The 19,471-nt window shown below is 42.3% G+C and overlaps 1 protein-coding gene across 1 annotated transcript in view; it reads left to right on the top strand.

Moving 5' to 3' along the window:
* gins3 (GINS complex subunit 3) overlaps window positions 1-15,259 on the top strand; it is a 30,394-nt gene extending 15,135 nt beyond the window's left edge. The window contains exon 3 of the mRNA XM_084334663.1: window positions 13,211-15,259. Within this exon, the coding sequence (XP_084190789.1) occupies window positions 13,211-13,441 (231 nt within the window). The 3' untranslated portion in view covers window positions 13,442-15,259. The remainder of the gene's footprint in view (window positions 1-13,210) is intronic.
* The last annotated feature ends 4,212 nt before the right edge of the window (window positions 15,260-19,471 follow it).

Below are 19,471 nucleotides of genomic sequence, written 5' to 3'. Positions count from 1 at the left end.
ACAGACACACAGGACATGTCTCTCACACACAGACACACAGGACATGTCTCTCACACACACACACACACAGGACATGTCTCTCACACACAGACACACAGGACATGTCTCTCACACACAGGACATGTCTCTCACACACAGACACACAGGACATGTCTCTCACACACACACAGGACATGTCTCTCACACACAGACACACAGGGCATGTCTCTCACACAGACGCACAGGACATGTCTCTCACACACAGACACACAGGACATGTCTCTCACACACAGGATATGTCTCTCACACACAGACACACAGGACATGTCTCTCACACACAGGATATGTCTCTCACACACAGACACACAGGACATGTCTCTCACACACGGGATATGTCTCTCACACACAGACACACAGGACATGTCTCTCACACACAGACACACAGGACATGTCTCTCACACACAGGATATGTCTCTCACACACAGACACACAGGACATGTCTCTCACACACAGACACACAGGACATGTCTCTCACACACAGGATATGTCTCTCACACACAGACACACAGGACATGTCTCTCACACAGACACACAGGACATGTCTCTCACACAGACACACAGGACATGTCTCTCACACACAGACACACAGGACATGTCTCTCACACACACACACAGGACATGTCTCTCACACACAGACACACAGGACATGTCTCTCACACACAGACACACAGGACATGTCTCTCACACACAGACACACAGGACATGTCTCTCACACACAGACACACAGGATATGTCTCTCACACACAGACACACAGGACATGTCTCTCACACACACACATGCTTGTCCCTCGATGCAGAGTTTGATCTTACGTACGCCGTACGGCGTCGTCCTCTTTTCTCCAGGATTATGGATTTTAATTTCCTCACATGGAGGCGCTCCGGCACGTTCTCCCTCTCCTTAATGAAAGCTCAGGAGGCGTGACGTGCGGAACCAACACACCAGACGATACGCCGCCGGTACGTCTGGTGAGCGAAGACGTGTGTGTGCGCGTGTCTGTGTGTGTGCGTGTGTCTGTGTGTCAGTGTGTCTGTGTGTGTGTCTGTGTGTGAAGAGCCTCGGCGCCCGGCCACGTTTTGGCTTTAGCTGACTTAACCCTTTCACTACCACCGTCTGTAGTGTGGTTGTTAAAGGGTTAACCCTTTGTCGTGTGGCAGTGAAAGGGTTAACATTCTGTATTGTCGCCGTGAAAGGGTTATAACCCTTTGGTAGTGTGGCAGTGAAAGGGTTAACCAGCGCTCCGCCAGGCGCCAGCGGAGGGACAAAGAGGAAGACCATCTGGAATGTTGCACGTTATTTAATTAACACTATGATCGCCGTGGACGAGTTTACACGTCATTCCTAGCCATGCTCATTCTGCCGAAGACGCCATAACTCGTCTTTGATGTCAATATTTCAAAAATCTGTCATCGAAATTAGGGATGTCCCGATCCGATCACGTGATCGGAATCGGCATCGATCACATGCTTTTCAGAGTATCGGGGATCGGGAAAAACATAATAATAAAAATCAGCAGTCAAAAAAAGAGAATTTTTATTCAACAAACATGACCATGTCCCAGGGCAAATTTTTAAATAACAATTTTACCATTATTTATATCGATTGTTTTTGATTTAAAAAAAAAAAGAAAAAAAATTATTTTATATATATTTTTTTTAATAAAATATATATATTATATAATCATACTTGTAGTTGTATTATCTGCGAGACATCGCCACCACGCAACAAGTCTAAATGCTCGCTATATGCAACCAGCTCCACTGTCTGTGTGTACTGAGTAGCCTCCAGCTACGGCCAGGATTCTCCGGAGCTGCAGCTGGGCCCTATACTGTAGGGATGTGCATCTCCTCACTGAGGCCGATGCGATGTGCATCTCGATACGGTGCCAACGATACGATACATTAACGATACATTTGAAGCACCGGGCGATGCGATATGATTCACCCCCTGTTGAGATACGATACGATTCGATACGATTTGATTCAACATAATGCGATTCGGGGCGATACGATGCGATTCAACACGATGCAAAATAATAATAATAATAATAATAATAAATAATACAATTTTATGGTATGACAGAGGATTTGGTTGTATTCCTTATATGCAGCTTATATTATTATTAAAAATAAAAGAATCTACTGTAAGACAATTTATATAAAAACTCTTGGGTGCCTAAGAAGACTTTTGCATAAACTGTCTTTTCTATCCACTTTAGCTAAAAACACGAGAGAGAGAGAGAGAGAGAGAGAGAGAGAGAGAGAGAGAGAGATATGCCGTAATATTTTATGTTCTATTTTATGATGAACATTTTTGTATATACTATATTTTACAATGATATTTTGTATGTACTTATATCTGTTTGTAATCCATGTTTATGTTTAATATTGCTTTGGCAACATGTAGAAGTACGTCATGCCAATAAAGCCATTTGAATTGAGAGAGAGAGAGAGAGAGAGAGAGCGCGCGAGCCCATCCCCGTCTGAGCTGTCGTCGACAGTTGATGATGTCACACACTAGGTCACTAGGATGCGTCGTCTATACTTTCCGACCGTAGCTCCATTATGTCAACAACACGGAGGCAGCCAGCCTGGATGGATTGCATGAAGCGATATAATTAAGAAATGAATAACCAATAAATGTGAAGTTATCTTTGAACCCCTGTTGTCAAGCGTCTTCAATATACCCCCCCCCCCCCTCCTCACTAATGGTACTGGTGTTGCAGAGTCACTTTAGTTAGACACTAGTTTAGCGTTAGCTGAACGGCTAACTGGCGTTAGCCAGAGGCTACTAGCGTTAGCATGTTGAGCAATTCTATTCATGTCTCCTCGACTTCCACTGTTTGTTGATAACTGTGACGCGGCTCTCGCCTTATATGTAGTAGCGAAGCAATAGTATCTGCTGTGTGTGTGTGCAGTCACAGTGCACTGCTGACAAGTGGATGAGAGGAAATTATATCAATGCATCGGTTTTTGATGATGCAAAGACGCTACAACAAGATGCATCGCGAGTTCAGCCTGACATTTTGCCGACGCGGGGACTTATTCCACCGGTACACTTGCCCTATCAGAGTGAGTGCTCAGTCGATTGTTCCCGCTGATCATACCTGCTGAGTGCTCACTGCTCAGCTCGCGTGAGTGGCGTCATCACACGCCTTGGATAATTTAGGAGTGAAATGCGAATCCAAGGCTTGAAAGCACTACTCGCAAGCCCGCCCCCAGATAATATTTACCAATCGCAACGGCCAATTAAAGGGGCAATTCGCGATGATATCATCGCAGTGTACAGCCCTGTGTCCACGTCTTAAACTCATACGGAGGCCTTAGTTTTGGGTTTAAATTACATATAATATATCATTAATGTATTTATTGTAGGGCTGGGCGATAAAACGATAACGATAACTATCGCGATAAATTATTTCCTCGAAATAAACATGAAACGTGGTCGCAAAGTTTCGATATATCGATTTCCAAGCTTGGCTCCGTTCAGCCTCGGCTCACCACACTCACTAACAACAACCAACGTTACGTGATGACGTGACGTGCATACGCACAACAGCTAACAACCAATCAGTGAAGGAGATGGCCGAGAGCGAACGAGATCCGGAAGGAGACGTACTAGGACTCACTCAACAACAAGGCTTGCTAGGCTAATTAGCTTGCACGCCGTTGTTTTAAATATTTACGTGCCCAGTATGTGTGTGTTTTGAATTCTGAGGCCACTTTTAAGTAGTGTGGGGTATACAGTGGACGTCGTTTCAATATATTGTGGCGGAAGAGAGTATTTTAGTGTCATATTTAGCACATTGTCGTGGAATACATCGCTTAGAAGCAACAGGCTGGCTAGGATACCTAGCTTGCACGGCACTGTTTTATATATTTACGTGCCGAGTATGTGTGTGTTTTGAATTCTGAGGCCACGTTTATAGTAGTGTGGGAGTGGACGTCGTTTCAATATATTGTGGCGGAAGAGAGTATTTTAGTGTCATATTTATTGTCATGAGATACTCCGCTTGTCGGCTAACTGTTAACGTGCGCGGACTGATGACGACATCAACTCGACTTGAGACATTCGCAGCAGCATATTAGAAGTTAATTAAACTTGACAGACATTATATCGACGATAATTATCGATATCGAATTATATGAAAATAATTTAATAATTTTATCGCGATAACGTTTTTGGTCATATCGCCCAGCCCTAATTTATTGTCACACAGAGCAGAATAATTTTCCACAACAAACACATTCCCCTTTAATTTTCACCGTTGCAACAAACACATTCCCTTTAAGCGCTACACGCTACACGCTCACGCTCGACCACAACAACAGTACAACACGTCGCTCCCGAAACACGGTTAATATCCACTGACTTGAGCAGCTAGACTTAATGTCAGAGGTTTGGAACTAAGCATTTTAAAATAGAAAGTCAAGCCAGTTGCAATGTTTGCAAGGAGGACATGCTGGAGGCGAAGTTTTCAGACTAACTTTTCACCTGGAGGATAACGTTACGTGACTGAGGATTATCGTCGGCGTTTCAGACCAGAATGGACCATTACGTAAGTCGAACACTGAATGTATACTAATGTGCAAACATATATTGAAACTTTTAATATTTCTCATATGAAGCAGAAGCACATTTCTCAGGGTGAATGTAATAACAAACGCCTCCACGCTCGCGCCCCGGACTATTATAGGCAACAGATGGGCTTGTCTCGCTCTGCCAGTTTCTGACAAAAATGCGTCAAAATCGATTACTAATGTGAAAGATCGGATCGGAAACGATCGGATCGATAGATATTTAAAATCACATGATCGGGATCGGATCGGAAGCAAAAAAAGGCGATCGGGACATCCCTAATCGAAATCATATTTCCTTTCCGGAGCCCTGAGACACACTGCAAAGCTCCACTGAACTCTCTAGCGGTTCAAGAGCGCCATCTGGTGGCAGATCGCCAACTGGAAATTAACCTTTGAACCGGTAGTGCTCATCCATATGTGGTCCGGGCACTCGCTATCGTTAGAGAGACTCCGTCTTGATACAGTGAACATCGATTGGTGCAAATAACTCGAAAAAACAACATGATTTGGACGTATATACTATTATACAACCTGGAAATGGATCGGGCATTTCTACATCCCATAATAGAAAAAATTCTGTTCCACGCTCATCTGCCAGCGGCGCGAGGAAGCCACGGTAAGATTCAGCGTTATATTCTAACGTGTTCGATATAAACTGCTATGATGAACATATGACCCACTCTCAGTGATGTACCTGAACGCGTTCAATGAACGATCGTTCATGAACGCGTTCGTATTTTGGGCGAACTTGAACTGAACGTACTGTATATCCGCTAAATGAACGTAATTGAGAACGCGTTCATTCTCAGCCCTGTGTAACGGAGTTCAAAAGTACGTTCATTCTCAGCACTCTATTATAACGGCGTTCAAAGATGTGCCATATTTCATAATGCATTTCAGCCGAAAACTCAGTTAAAACACTGTAAACAGGCTTAAAAATTATGCGTAAAACCACCCGATCTGGCAACCAGCCTGTCACCCCCTGCTACGTCATCAGACTCCTCCTCACAACAAGCAGTGGAACAGGAATCTGCGAGCAGAAGCCGAGAGCTGCAGCAGCAGCAGCACTCGCTCAGTCGGAGTCAGACTCTACCTCGAGACGTCACGTCGGCGTATGCATTTAAAAGAGTTTACAATTCAAACTATTTGATAAACTTCTATTTTCAGCCCGGAAATGCATTCTGATAAACTGGAGCCTCCATTTTTACAAATGTGGTATAGAGAGATCTTCGGTGTGCTCCTACCCCATGAAAGACACTGTGCAATGCATAGAGTCAACAGCGCTTCCTTTCAGGATGTGTGGGCCCCACTATTAGACTATTTTCCTGCTGAAATGTATCGGATCCTTCTAAAGGCCCAGTGCCCCATTGTATGGACAGACCTAGGATAGGAAAAAATAAATATATGTATGTCTACATGTGCCTGTCTTGGTCTGCTTTCCTTTTTGCTTGTTTTTCTTTTTGTTTTGTTTTTGCTTGCTTATGGTGTGGATGATGGCATAGAGATGAACTGGAGGACCCCCCCCCCCTTGTCCCAATGTGTGTTTTTGTAATGTAAGTAACTGTACGTGAAAGATCTATAATAAAAACAAATTAAAAAAGAACTAAAAAGAACTAAATTAGTTCATTTTTGAAACCATGAACTTTAGTTCAACATTTTGAATTATGAACTATGAACTGAACTAGTTAATTTAAAAAATGTTGAACTGTGAACTGAACTAGTTCATGTAGAAAGTGAACTTTCCCAACACTGATCATCTAACGCTGCCCACGGAATTATAAACGATCCCCCGCCCATCCGGTCATCATCAGATGATACGTAGAAACTTCTAGAAGCACATCCAGTTGACATTTTTTATCTCGCACAGATTCCTACCAAACTGTATTTGATCATCAATATAATGCATTTAGGGCTATAAATCACGTTCTGAAGAAAGCTGCAGAAAACGATAAAAACATACTTATACTTTAGACCATATTTTAGTATGAATATGTGAATGAAAAAGTTTAACGTTGCTACACCCTGAACAATACATATAGGACATTGAATGGGCCATAATAATGGCAATTTAGCAATATAATTTAAAAAGTTATAGCCCTGCAAAGAAGGGGAACTTCTCCATAGACAAATAGAGCTGGCAAGGGATGGTAAATTATGAATTTAACCCATGGCGATTAAAGTGTTAACATTGTAGTTTATTTGAAGGTGCTATAGTTATGATTTGATGTAAAGGAATACTTAAAAAAATCAATAATACATCCTCAGTAGCTTTTAGAAAGGTGCAGAATAAAAGTATTGCTTTTCCCCCAAAAGCAATGAATTTATCATTTTAAAAAGGTTGGCAGGTCCAAAATCAATGTTGTTGTTTACCTGTATCTCCTCCCTACTCCCCATTTCCCCCACGTGGAATGTACCTGATTGGATAAATGACATGCTGGTGCGGTGCTGTAGTGCGACATCTAGTGGCTGAATGTTATCTATAGCACCTTTTTAACGGGGACAATGCACAATAAATATATTGTACCAGATATAGCGATAAGCTAATTTCCATGCTTAGTCACTGGGCAGGAGTCGTCTGTCACATGATTTAGAGTAGTATAGAAAATAAACGGGCTGTAGTTACATTACAAGTAGGGATGCACCGAATGGGAAATTCTTGGCCGAAACCGATACCGAAAATAGAAAACAGTTGGCCGAAAGCCGAAAGGCCGAAAATGATTCATAGAATAGAATTTTTTTTACCAATGTTGTGGAACATTATGATTATGGAAAAATATATGATTATGGCAAAACTTAACTTAAATAATAAATAATCACTATTATGGGTCCATAAAACATTTATTCAGCACTTCTGAATGCATACAGTACATTAATTCCACCTTTTCTCTGGCTGCGCAGCGGACATCTGTGCTCTACTGAGCGCACCTTTCTAGTCCCCAGCTGAATGTGCTCGCTTGACTCGGCACAGTAGACGCGCGACAGACAGACAGTGTCAATGTGAGAAACACAACCCCCCCCCCCTCGCTCTGAATAATATGTATATTAGATCACTCAGTGATTAACCGCGACGGGCATATAGTAAATAAGGATATAAAAGCATGTTAAAGACGCATTTATTGGACGCGTTGCGCGCAGAGTTTACATAGAAACAGCGCGACTCCCGACAGCGCGACATCATCACAACAACACGCGAATAATATGCATATTAGATCACGCAGTGATTAACCGCAACGGGCATATAGTAAATAAGGATATAAAAGCATGTTAAAGACGCATTTATTGGACGCGTTGCGCGCAGAGTTTACATAGAAACAGCGCGACTCCCGACAGCGCAACATCATCACAACAACACGCGAGGTTGTTAGGTTGTTTCTGTTTCGGTGATGTATTTTCGGTAAAAAAACTCTTTCGGCCGAAAGCCGAAAGGCCATTTTTTGCCATTTTCGGCCGAAAACTTTCGGTGCCGAAATTTCGGTGCATCCCTAATTACAAGGCAATAATACATCATCAAAATACAATAAGGTACAACATATTACATAATTTAACCTGTAGGGTGAAGATATTACAAATATATATTCCTATTATCAACATTTTAAAACAAACTAATGGGCCCAAGCCATGTTGTTTCAGTAGGCCTACATAGTATCAAAATATACTCCACTTGATGCAAATGTAGTTCCCTTGAAAGATAAAATGTATCGATCAGTCGTTTCTTCGCTAAATTGGAACATGATTGAACCACGTCGAGTGTCTGTATGATGTTTGAAGCTTCATCGATCATATTTCATTCACGTGATGACCGGTTTCAGTGCCTTACTCGGTTCATTATTGTCGTTCGAAGGTCCCAAGCTATGTGTCGAGGTCAAAGGTCAAACATCACACCCGTACACGGTACACCGTAGCATAAATCAGAGTGGCCTAAGTTTACTGTTGATTACAATGGAGGAGAGAGAAAGAAATCCAGTGTCGTTCCACGGTGCTACCACTAGAGGGCGCCATTAGATCACATAGCCTCGGTAGACTGCAGGGAGGCGGATGACTGATGCAGTTGTTGCCAGGCAGATTGGTTGTAATCACATCATCATTGACAGACAAAGGGTTGATGATGACACACTATAATACTTACGTAACTATTGAGGACCAACACCTAGATATGTGTTTGCTCTCTTTACATATCCATAATGCATCCCCCTGAATACTGTATATCCCTGAATACTGTATGGATGTAGTTATTGTGCCGCAGGCAATCATTACCAAAATGGAACAAGCTATCTTTTCCAGTTTATTTTTAAGGAGTTCTGATTCAACCTGATTTCTCTTATCTAAAGTGACTTATCTCACACCCGCAAGCAATAGTTGTGACTGGTGGATCGAGAAAAGGGGGCAGGGGATAGGTAAATCGGTCGATTTCTTATCTATACCATCCATGTGTATTGAAATCAGTGCTTTTGTCAACAACGTGAAGGATACAGGGAGGTTATGAAGGCTGTATGATACATCATTATGAAGGCTGTATGATGCATCATTGCCCTCATACTGGTTTAGCACTGCCAACATGGGCTTTTCTAGACTAGGAGTTTAATCAAGACATTTGCTAAAAATGTGAAGATATATCTCCTAGGGGCGGGAAATATCATATTGTGATATCCTGCAAGCCAATATTATATAGATATTTTTATTGTATTGTTTTTGGTTGGCAATCCCATTTTACTGCAATACAAATTATTGGAATGATCTTATTAGATAAAACAGACATATATTTGTATTGCAGATGTTAACAATGTTTTCTGTTACTGACATCATTTGCAGTTTAAAAATATTGTGATAAATTACAATACAATCTAGTATGGTGATAACATCGCACCGTGGAGCCTCTGGTGATTCCAACCCTTTCTCTGCCACGCTTATATCCATCCTTTTAGCCAGTCTGCCAGCTCTATTTGTCTATGGAGATGTTCACCTACTTTGCAGGGCTATAACTTTTTAAATTGTATTGCTAAATTGACATTACTATGGCCCATTCAACATCGATTAGCTATCGTTCAGGGTCAGGGGAGGAAATTAGGCCACTTTACTCGCCAAATGCGAGTATTTTTTACGTGTGGCGAGTAATTCATGAAGAGCACTCGCCAGTCTGGCGAGTACTAGTAATTACAAAACAAAAAAATCATTCTGCAATCTGCTGATTCGCTCACTGGCACAAGCCGAACTCTGACTCCCCCCTTGATTCCTCCCATTTGCGCCTCAATCCAACCATAACCAATGAACATCATCGTTGTACAGATGCGCTCTAAGCTCCTCCAATGAACACTCATTTTCTAGAAGATGCCGCCCATCTAGGGGAAGTGGACAGATCACTGCTCGCGGACCTACAGACTCCTGCCACCGGCTTGACAACGTAGACAAACTAGACAAAAACACATCAGTGGATGAAAATAATTGCATGTAGAGTCGTCGCTTTCGGATATCAGTGCGGTCTGACATGGGGACGAACAACAGCATGCGACGCGTCTCCTTCGAGTCGGATGAGAATGACAAGTCAACCAGCATTAGCCGGCTAGCTACCTAGCATGTAACAAGCTATCATAACGCGCGTTCAACATAGTGGACGACTATACTGAGCGGCTTTGCTTAAATGCAGCCGAGTGACATTTTATTATTACCGGGTTTCCCCCCATATCACCACTCAATCAATCAATCAATCAATCGCCCATATGCCCTTCACAACGGTGATGTTGTCATACTTGGCATTCAGAATACACCTGCTGAACCCCTAGCGTTGTCGATTCGGTTCCAATGTATTGTCATCTTACAGCACAAGTACAGTACAACCAGAATACATTTGGCATACAACCAGAGTGCAAATGTAACAAGTCAAGTTGTTTTATTTAGCTATTACATTACAGTGAAATGCTTGGTTCTTTCACTGCCCAACTCAGTCCAACCTAGACCAGTCCAACCTAGTCCAGTCCAGCATCTTTCACTGCCTAGTTCAGCCCAACCCAGTCCAGAATAGTTCCCTCTTTCATGTTAATATGTGATATCCTAATATTTTGAAGAGTAGAGACAGTGTGATTAATACATGTTGTATGCTAATATTGTGAAGAGTAGAGACTGTTATTAATGTTTTATGCTAATAAATATTTTAAAGAGTAGAGACACAGTGTGATTTTTACTATGATTGAAAATCAATTTAGACAAAGACATACAAAGAAGTAATTATCACAATTAGCGATTTTTTTTGGCTGGTAAAAAATCAGTTTGTCTGGTAAAAAAAATCAGATACTCGCCAGTTGGCTGGTAAGCCAAAAAGTTAGTTTCCTCCCCTGTTCAGGGTGTAGGAACGTTTTACTTTTTCATTCACACATTCATACAAAAATACGGTCTAGAGTATAAATATGTTTTTATCGTTTTCTGCAGTATTTCATAGAACGTGAGTTATAGCCATTATGCATATTAGATCATCAAATGCAGTTTGATAGCGATTGACGGCAGATTAAAAATTTCATTTGTACAAGGTCCTAAACGTCATGACTCATCATCTGCTGGTGACCGGAGGGGGGGGGGGGTCGTTTATAATGCAATGACCGACGTTAAATGTTTCATGTAGTATGGGTGATGTATAGATCATAGCAGTTTGTATGGATAATAATAATCAAAAACGCTGAAACTCACCGCAGCTTCCTCGTAGCGATGGGGGATGATACTGGAGCAAAAAGATCGCTATTATGGGATGTTGATCTAGGCGAACCATTTCCGGGTTGTATAATACTACTATATACGTCCAAATAATGTTGTTTATCGAGTTATGGCAACGGATCGATTATCCAGTGTGTCCAGATGGAGTCCCCGAGCAATAGCGAGTGGCGGACGGAATAGGGGTGACACCAAGCACTTGCGGCCCCACTTCCGGTTTGGCAACTCGCCGACCGGCCACCAGGTGGCGGTATTGAAGCGCTGGAGAGTTGAGCAGAGTCCTACAGCACCAGTCAAGGATCCGTGGGTGAAATATGAATACCATGACAGAAATTTGAAATATTGATCTCAAAGACGCTGTAAAACGTCATTGGCAGATTAAGCATGGCGAGGAATGACGTCTTAACACGTCATCAGGGTTAATATCTCCTAGGCTGCCATAAGAGACGGGATATCATTTCATGTTTTGCATTTTTTAGTTAATGTGTTACCGTATAAATGGTAAATGGTGCATTTATATAGCGCTTTTATTCAAAGCGCTTTACAATTTTGTTCCTCACATTTGACCCAATCACTCACACATTCACACACTGATGGCGGAGGCATCCTGCTCCTCGGGAGCAATTAGGGGTTAAGTGTCTTGCTCAAGGCAGGGCAGGGTTCGCAGAAGGTCCTTTTTTACCCAAAAAAGTCAAGGCCTGGACTTCCTTAAACAGCCAATTTTTTAACAAGGTGCTTAAAAAGTAATTGAAATTCAAATCAACCATTCACATTGAAAGTTTTGTTTTTAAAGTGTAACTAATTGTCGGAAATTGGTTTTAAGCCATAAATATTGGATCAGATATTTCTTTCTGTGTTTAACTCATTGACCGCCGGGGATTAGACGGGCCCCGTTCTAGCACTGCCACGCTTTAAAAGATAGGAGTGCATCACCTTGTTTGTAGAGCTATAACTATATTCTATATTATAGCTATGGATACAATACTATGGCCCATTTGACATTGCCTATCTATCGTTCAATATGTGAAAAATAATGAAATTTTCCATCCATAGGTTCCCGTGTTATACCGTGGTGAATATAAGTATCGTTATAGCGTGGTCTGGGGTAATCCCCGAAAGGCTGAGTAATAGGCTTATACGTCAATTCAATTCTACTATAAACGTTGCCGTTTCTTGCCTGTACACACTATTATTCTCAAATTTCATCATGAATGCATGAAAGGGGGGGGGGGGGTAGTTTTTTTATGCTTTGATCGTCACCAACGGCATACATCTAGCCCTTACCTTCACTAGGATGTACCCCTAAAAGAATATTCCAATTATCTGACCGCGAGTCCCAGTATTGGTGTCGATCGTGTCGCCAACATAATCCACCACACATGCATCGGGAGCATTTGACGCTTCTCAATCCGATCGTTATAACCTCTCCATTCGCCCGACAAAGAAAAGTGAGCCCGGTGACATTTGGCCGTTGCACAGGCCAAGATACAAGGTTTCAAAGGGTGCTCGATACCGCCGTCTAGCTGGATGCGGCCGGTATTGCACTTTGGTGATCTCAGACGCCTTCCCTATGGTAACACCGAGGTCCCCGGATGAATAATGAATAAAAATATCGTAAAACGATCAAATACGTGGTTGGCGTTCAAAGGATGGCGCCCAATAACGTATATAAACGTTGTTGGCGGGGAATGAGTTAAAAGTGAATTGAATCCTTTTAAATGCCCTTTTAAAATGAGAGGAGGAGCGGGAATCCAACCGGGAACCTCCGGATTACCAGACGACTGCTCTACCTCCCAACCCACTGTCGCCCCCTACTGTATATAGATGTTTATGTCTCAGTAAATGAAGAGCATGGGTCTACAATTTACTCATTCCTTCTCCACTTGCTTTTCTCCAGACGTTCATCGGACGGTTCCGGCGCACGATGGACTCGTCCCAGAACGCCTACAACGAGGACACGTCTGCGCTGGTGGACAGGCTGGACTACCTGGAGAGGGCGCTGTTCAGGGCGGGGCAGAGCGGCCTCAACGCCTTCCAGAACTGGGAGAGGGGCCGCACAGCGCACCTCACCGCCTCCAACCTGGTGCTCAACTACCGCAAGAGGAAGATCGGCGACCTGCAGGCCTAGACGGGGACCGGTCCGGGGGCTTCTGTGTTCCTTTTAAAGCAGAGGCTGCAGCACAAGCTGGGTTCCTGTGTCTGGGCCAACAAGCTGAGGCAGATCTGAGGAGGAGAAACATGGCCGATGTGCCCATGGAACAGTTGCGTCTATACTTTCCGTAGCTGCATTTCTGCAGGACGCTCTCTGATTGGCCACTGACTGACGCTCTCTGATTGGCCACTGACATGTTTGCCCAATCGCGTGACGAGCTGTGTCTTTGCCCATTTCCGCGTCGAACAGCCTGCAAACTACCTGGCGTTCTATCGCCATGCTCTAAGACAAACTCTAACCTTAACCAACTTCGAAAGAGTGCCCAAGCTTAACCGTCGAAAGAACTTGCCGTCACGCTCTAAGACAAACTCTAACCTTAACCTACTTCGAAAGAGTGCCTAAGCCTAACCAGTGTAGAAACTGACGTCGGCCAATCAGAGAGCGTCCTGCAGAAATGCGGCTACGGAAAGTATAGACGCGGAACAGTTTGGGGACGTCTTTTCACGTGGATCTGTGACATTCTGTATGGGAAATGTAGACGATGTAGGAATCGATATGTTATATTATGTATGTTTTCTGTCAGGTCGGTACATGTGAAGGAAAATGTGCCACAGCTGCATCCTGAGTGCATTTAGTTGTTGATGAATAACTGAAACCGGTTAGGATATAAACCACAAAGTATTCTTTGTATTTCAGGAAAGTATGGGTAAGGGTGAAACAAAAACGTGCATGTGGAGAATAGATTCAGATTAGGACATAGTCCATCAAAGTGTTCACTGTGTTAGAGCCTTACCAACAGATTGATTGCCTCGAAAACCTCACATAGACCGGCCTGGCGGGGGGTGTGCACAATGTGCCGGGATATTATGCAAAAATGGAATTGGCATTTTCCTGGCCTACTAAACACCGGGGGAAGGTCACCAGAGGAGAAGGTCGTCGCTGCTCATCGCTCCACAGGGAGCCTCCTTTACGTCTCCTAGTCACTGTCCTTCCTGCTCCACCACAAGCAACAGCCTGATATCTAAGGCTGAGACGATATTCCATTTGGAAGAATCGATAAATAAATGTTTGCGATGCTGTAGTTGGCCCACGACACACACACGAACTAACGTCAACAAAAATCAAATGTACACATGAAAAGTAAGTGACGCCACTTACCGATTTCATGCAGTTATCGATAAGTGGCCTCAGCCTTACTGATATCATTTTATATAGGCAATCCACACTTTCTGTTCCTACATCCCAGTATTCTATCTAGAATAATTGTCTAATAGCACACAGGGAAACCTTTTTGTCACATAGCGTTTTGATACAGATAAGATAAAATGTGGTATTAATGACGGTGGTATACGTTAGATGTTCTCCGAGCTGAGATCAGTGGCCTCGTCCCCTGTTGTTGAATGTTCACATTTACCCTCAGATCTCAGGTCAGCTGGAGAGTGTGGTCTCCATGGTGACATTTGGCTTGTTGTGGGATGGGCTTTGGTTACAAGGAGCAAAGAGCAGTGTACGACATGAGCCTGGTTAGGAACACGCATTAAGCATCAGCCCTGTACACGATGTTTTCTACATTTCACATTTGGTCGTTTAAAAGCACAGGTGGGGCACCTGAGGGGTTAATATGCAGGGTAGACCCCGATTGGCTAATATGTCAAACCTGATAATTGACTTTGGAATCAATATATACCCAAACAATATTTCTCAAGCTTCTGTAAATACATTTTATATCTCAAATACATTAGCATAGTTTTATTTTGTAGTCCGATTTAAAGATGTACAAATGTAGAAGGAAAAGTGCCATCAGTGTTTTCTTTGTTTTTTTGTGTGAAATAAATTAGTTTGCTGCAAAGCATGTGTGAAGTTTCTTTTATGTGTGAAATTCCCTTTTTAAACTTCTTCAATGTGGGTGTTAACGGTGGTGTTAATTGGCAGGCTGTGTCACAGTTCAGGAACTATTTGTTAACCCTTTCACTGCCACATGACAGAAGGTTAACCCTTTACTATCACACAACCGACTCGTGTGGCAGTAAAAGGTTTAACTGGCTGTCGTGTGGCGGTGAAAGGGTTAACCTGTGAATTGTTGCAGTGAAAGGGTTAACCATTTGGTAGTGCGGCAGTGAAAGGGTTAACGGTGTTAATTGGCAGGGTAGCCTGTATCACAGTTCAGGAACTATAATTGAATAGATTGTTGATATCAACCATTCAAAAAGCCAAACAGCTATTTTGATAATGTTAGGTGATTACTAGTATGGAAATAAAAATAACACAGGTATTATTGAATTAAATAGCTATACAGAAACTGCTGAAAATAATAATTGCATTTTAGAAGATCTAATACAATACCACTTTATTATCCACACAAGATGGACATTTGTCTTTGGCCACGCCCCAACATTAATGCACAATGTATTAAAGACACAATAGAAGCGTGTAAGAAACATTCAAAAGCAATTAAGAAGACTACAAAGTAGACCTTTACCTTCAGAAGGTAGTCTACTGCATGTATACTAATGTGAAAATATTGAGCAATGAAAGTCGGGTAACATTTATTTGTTATATGTATTCATTAATATTGTAATATCTACGAGCTATGTCTTCTTCATAATGAATGTGTGCACTGCAGGAGGAGCACGTTATCCTCTAGATTTGTATTGAATTGGATGATTTTAAATGGAAAAGTACAGAAAACGCCACAACAATTAAGAGCATCCGATGCACTGTACATGTTCATTACCAGAGCCTATTATCCTTTATTGATTCATTTGGTAAGTATGCCTTTGTGTGTGTGTGTGTGCACTCGTGCATGTTTGTTGTGGTGTGCAATACTTGCGAGTGTGTGAGTGTGTTGACCTTTAGCTGCTGATGTCATCTGCCCCATATCCCCATGGCGACATCGCTTGTTATCCAGAGGTGACATTCAGATGTGTGTGCGTGTGTGTGTGTGTCCAAGGACAAGAAACTCAGTAGCTGTGCCAACCCTCAGCAGCACTTCAAAACACTGAACCCTTTCACTGCCGCACTACCAAACGGTTAACCCTTTCACTGTGACAATACACAGAAGGTTAACCCTTTCACTGCCACATGACAGCAGGTTAACCCTTTCACTGCGGTAACCGTCGGTAGTGTGATAGTAAAGGGTTAACCTTCTGTCGTGTGGCAGTGAAAGGGTTAAGACTGCAAGAGGACCTGCATCCGGAGTGTTGATATACAATGGGATGTAAAGTTGTATAAATGATTATTAATATCGGACGCATTTTGTAAACACATTGTGCGACAGTGGCTCAGGAGGTAGAGCGCTCGTCTGGTAATCAGAAAGGTTTCCGGTTCGATTCCGGCTCCTCCCAGCAGCGTGTTATAACCCCTAACTGCTCTTGATGAGCAGGTGGGCACCCTGAATGGCCGGCTCCGCTGTCGGTGTGTGAATGGGTGAATGTGAAGCATAAATTGTGAAGCACTTTGGATAAAAATTCTATAATACTGTAAATGCAGTACATTTACAGTGCAGGCTTCACCTATATGACCAGTAGGGGTGTTAAAAGGACCCAGAAATTATACTTAAGTCAAAGTACGGGTACCGTCTCAAAATCGTACTCAAGTAAAAGTCAGAGTATCTGGCTAAAACACATTTGAGTAAAAGTAAAAAAGTTTCTACTTTGAAAATAAATAAATTTACTTTTATTTATAGCATTTTCAGCTTTTTCTGGCCACGCAGGACCGATAGAGGGAGAGAGGGGGAACGGGATGAGAGGTAGGGAAGACATGCGGCAAATGGTCGCCGGGACTGGGAAATGAACCCGGGACGACCGCTTCGCGACTCAGCACGCTATGTGGCGTGCCCCTACTTTTAAATGTACTTAAGTACTAAAAAGTAAAAGTAAAAACATTTTTTCTGACTGTCTATTCTTCTGATAGCAGGTGTTTAATCAAAGATCCCCAATCAGCATGGGTATGGGTGGGTACATTTTCCATTGATGGGGATTTGACTGGCTGTTTTTAAATAAAGTGCAGCCGCAGGATTAATAACGTTAATGTTAGTTCGGCCAAACAAATATACGAATAAAAATGGTTGGACCTGCCAGATTTGTACTTTGTAGGTCTGCATTTTAAATATAAGGAGTAAAAAGTATGTTTTTCTTCTCAAATGTAATTGAGTAAAAGTACAAGTATACAAACCTCGTAGCGATGGGGGATGATACTGGAGCAAAAAGATCGCTATTATGGGATGTTGATCTAGGCGAACCATTTCCGGGTTGTATAATACTATATACGTCCAAATAATGTTGTTTATCGAGTTATGGCAACGGATCGATTATCCAGTGTGTCCAGATGGAGTCCCGCGAGCAATAGCGAGTGGCGGACGGAATAGGGGTGACACCAAGCACTTGCGGCCCCACTTCCGGTTTGGCAACTCGCCGACCGGCCACCAGGTAAGCGCTGGATAGTTGAGCGGAGTCCTACAGCACCAGTCCAGGATCCGTGGGTGAAATATGAATACCATGACAGAAATTTGAAATATTGATCTCAAAGACGCTGTAAAACGTCATTGGCAGATTAAGCATGGCGAGGAATGACGTCTTAACACGTCATCGGGGTTAATATCTCCTAGGCTGCCATAAGAGACGGGATATCATTTCATGTTTTGCATTTTTTAGTTAATGTGTTACCGTATAAATGGTAAATGGTGCATTTATATAGCGCTTTTATTCAAAGCGCTTTACAATTTTGTTCCTCACATTTTGTTCCTCACATTTGACCCAATCACTCACACATTCACACACTGATGGCGGAGGCATCCTGCTCCTCGGGAGCAATTAGGGGTTAAGTGTCTTGCTCAAGGCAGGGTTCGCAGAAGGTCCTTTTTTACCCAAAAAAGTCAAGGCCTGGACTTCCTTAAACAGCCAATTTTTTAACAAGGTGCTTAAAAAGTCTTAATAACGTTAATGTTAGTTCGGCCAAACAAATATACGAATAAAAATGGTTGGACCTGCCAGATTTGTACTTTGTAGGTCTGCATTTTAAATATAAGGAGTAAAAAGTATGTTTTTCTTCTCAAATGTAATTGAGTAAAAGTACAAGTATACAAACCTAATAATACTCGAGTAAAGTACAACAGTACTTAAGTATTCTAACGAAGTACAATTACTCAAGTACTTTACAGCCCTGATGACCGGCCTGAAATCCATGCACCAGGGTCTCCAATACATCCCTTCAGCAGTGGTGGCCAGTAGCCCACAGTAGGGCTGGGAGACATACAGAATAAATTATGATCATTGATCCACGTAGGTATATTGTCAATACCATCAACGGTGATAGGATTGTTGTTTTCTTTCATACCTTATATAAATTGCACTTTGCAACAGTATTTGTAATTGTGGGCAATTTAGATGAGAGTGGACCATTTGAATGAAGTACTGTATAACACCATGACGACAAAACAACGTCAAAAAGGTCACATCACTCTGCGATTTACCACGCAGTCCTTGTAAGGACATGTGCTACAGTGATAAAGCACATGGGGAATTTGGTGGGTATGTTGGGGGGCAGTTACTCCAAAACATTTGGCAGGAATTTAGTTTGTGAATTCTAAAAAGAACACAGGTTTATACATCTTGAAGTAATGCTTGATGCTGGTCACAGATGATGATGATGACACTATGCTTTATTAGGGGGTGTGGGGGGTTCACATGCCTTCGAGCAACACTGTACTTATTGTACTTATTTTATGCCTATTCTTATGTCTGCACTTTCTACATTGTTTTTATTCTGTCGACTGTATGCTGATTGTATGCCTATGTTCATTTTGTGCTACTTGCTGTGGGGCACTTTGGGCTGCGGTCCATGTGTGAAGGGTGCTATATAGATAGAGTTGTTATTATTTATTATTATTATATTTAAAAACATTTATGGATTGAAATGTCTGTAAGTCTCGACGACATTGAAAATGAGGGTGACCTCAATTGTCCTTTTCGAGAATAAATGTAGGTTTGAATGAATTTAACTATTCAG

The sequence above is a fragment of the Notolepis coatsorum genome (assembly GCF_963971535.1).
Source record: "Notolepis coatsorum genome assembly, chromosome: 18".
NCBI classification, from domain to species: Eukaryota; Metazoa; Chordata; class Actinopteri; order Aulopiformes; family Paralepididae; genus Notolepis; species Notolepis coatsorum.
The sequence above is the reverse complement of the archived record's forward strand: the minus strand, read 5'-3'. Positions and strand labels throughout refer to the sequence as shown.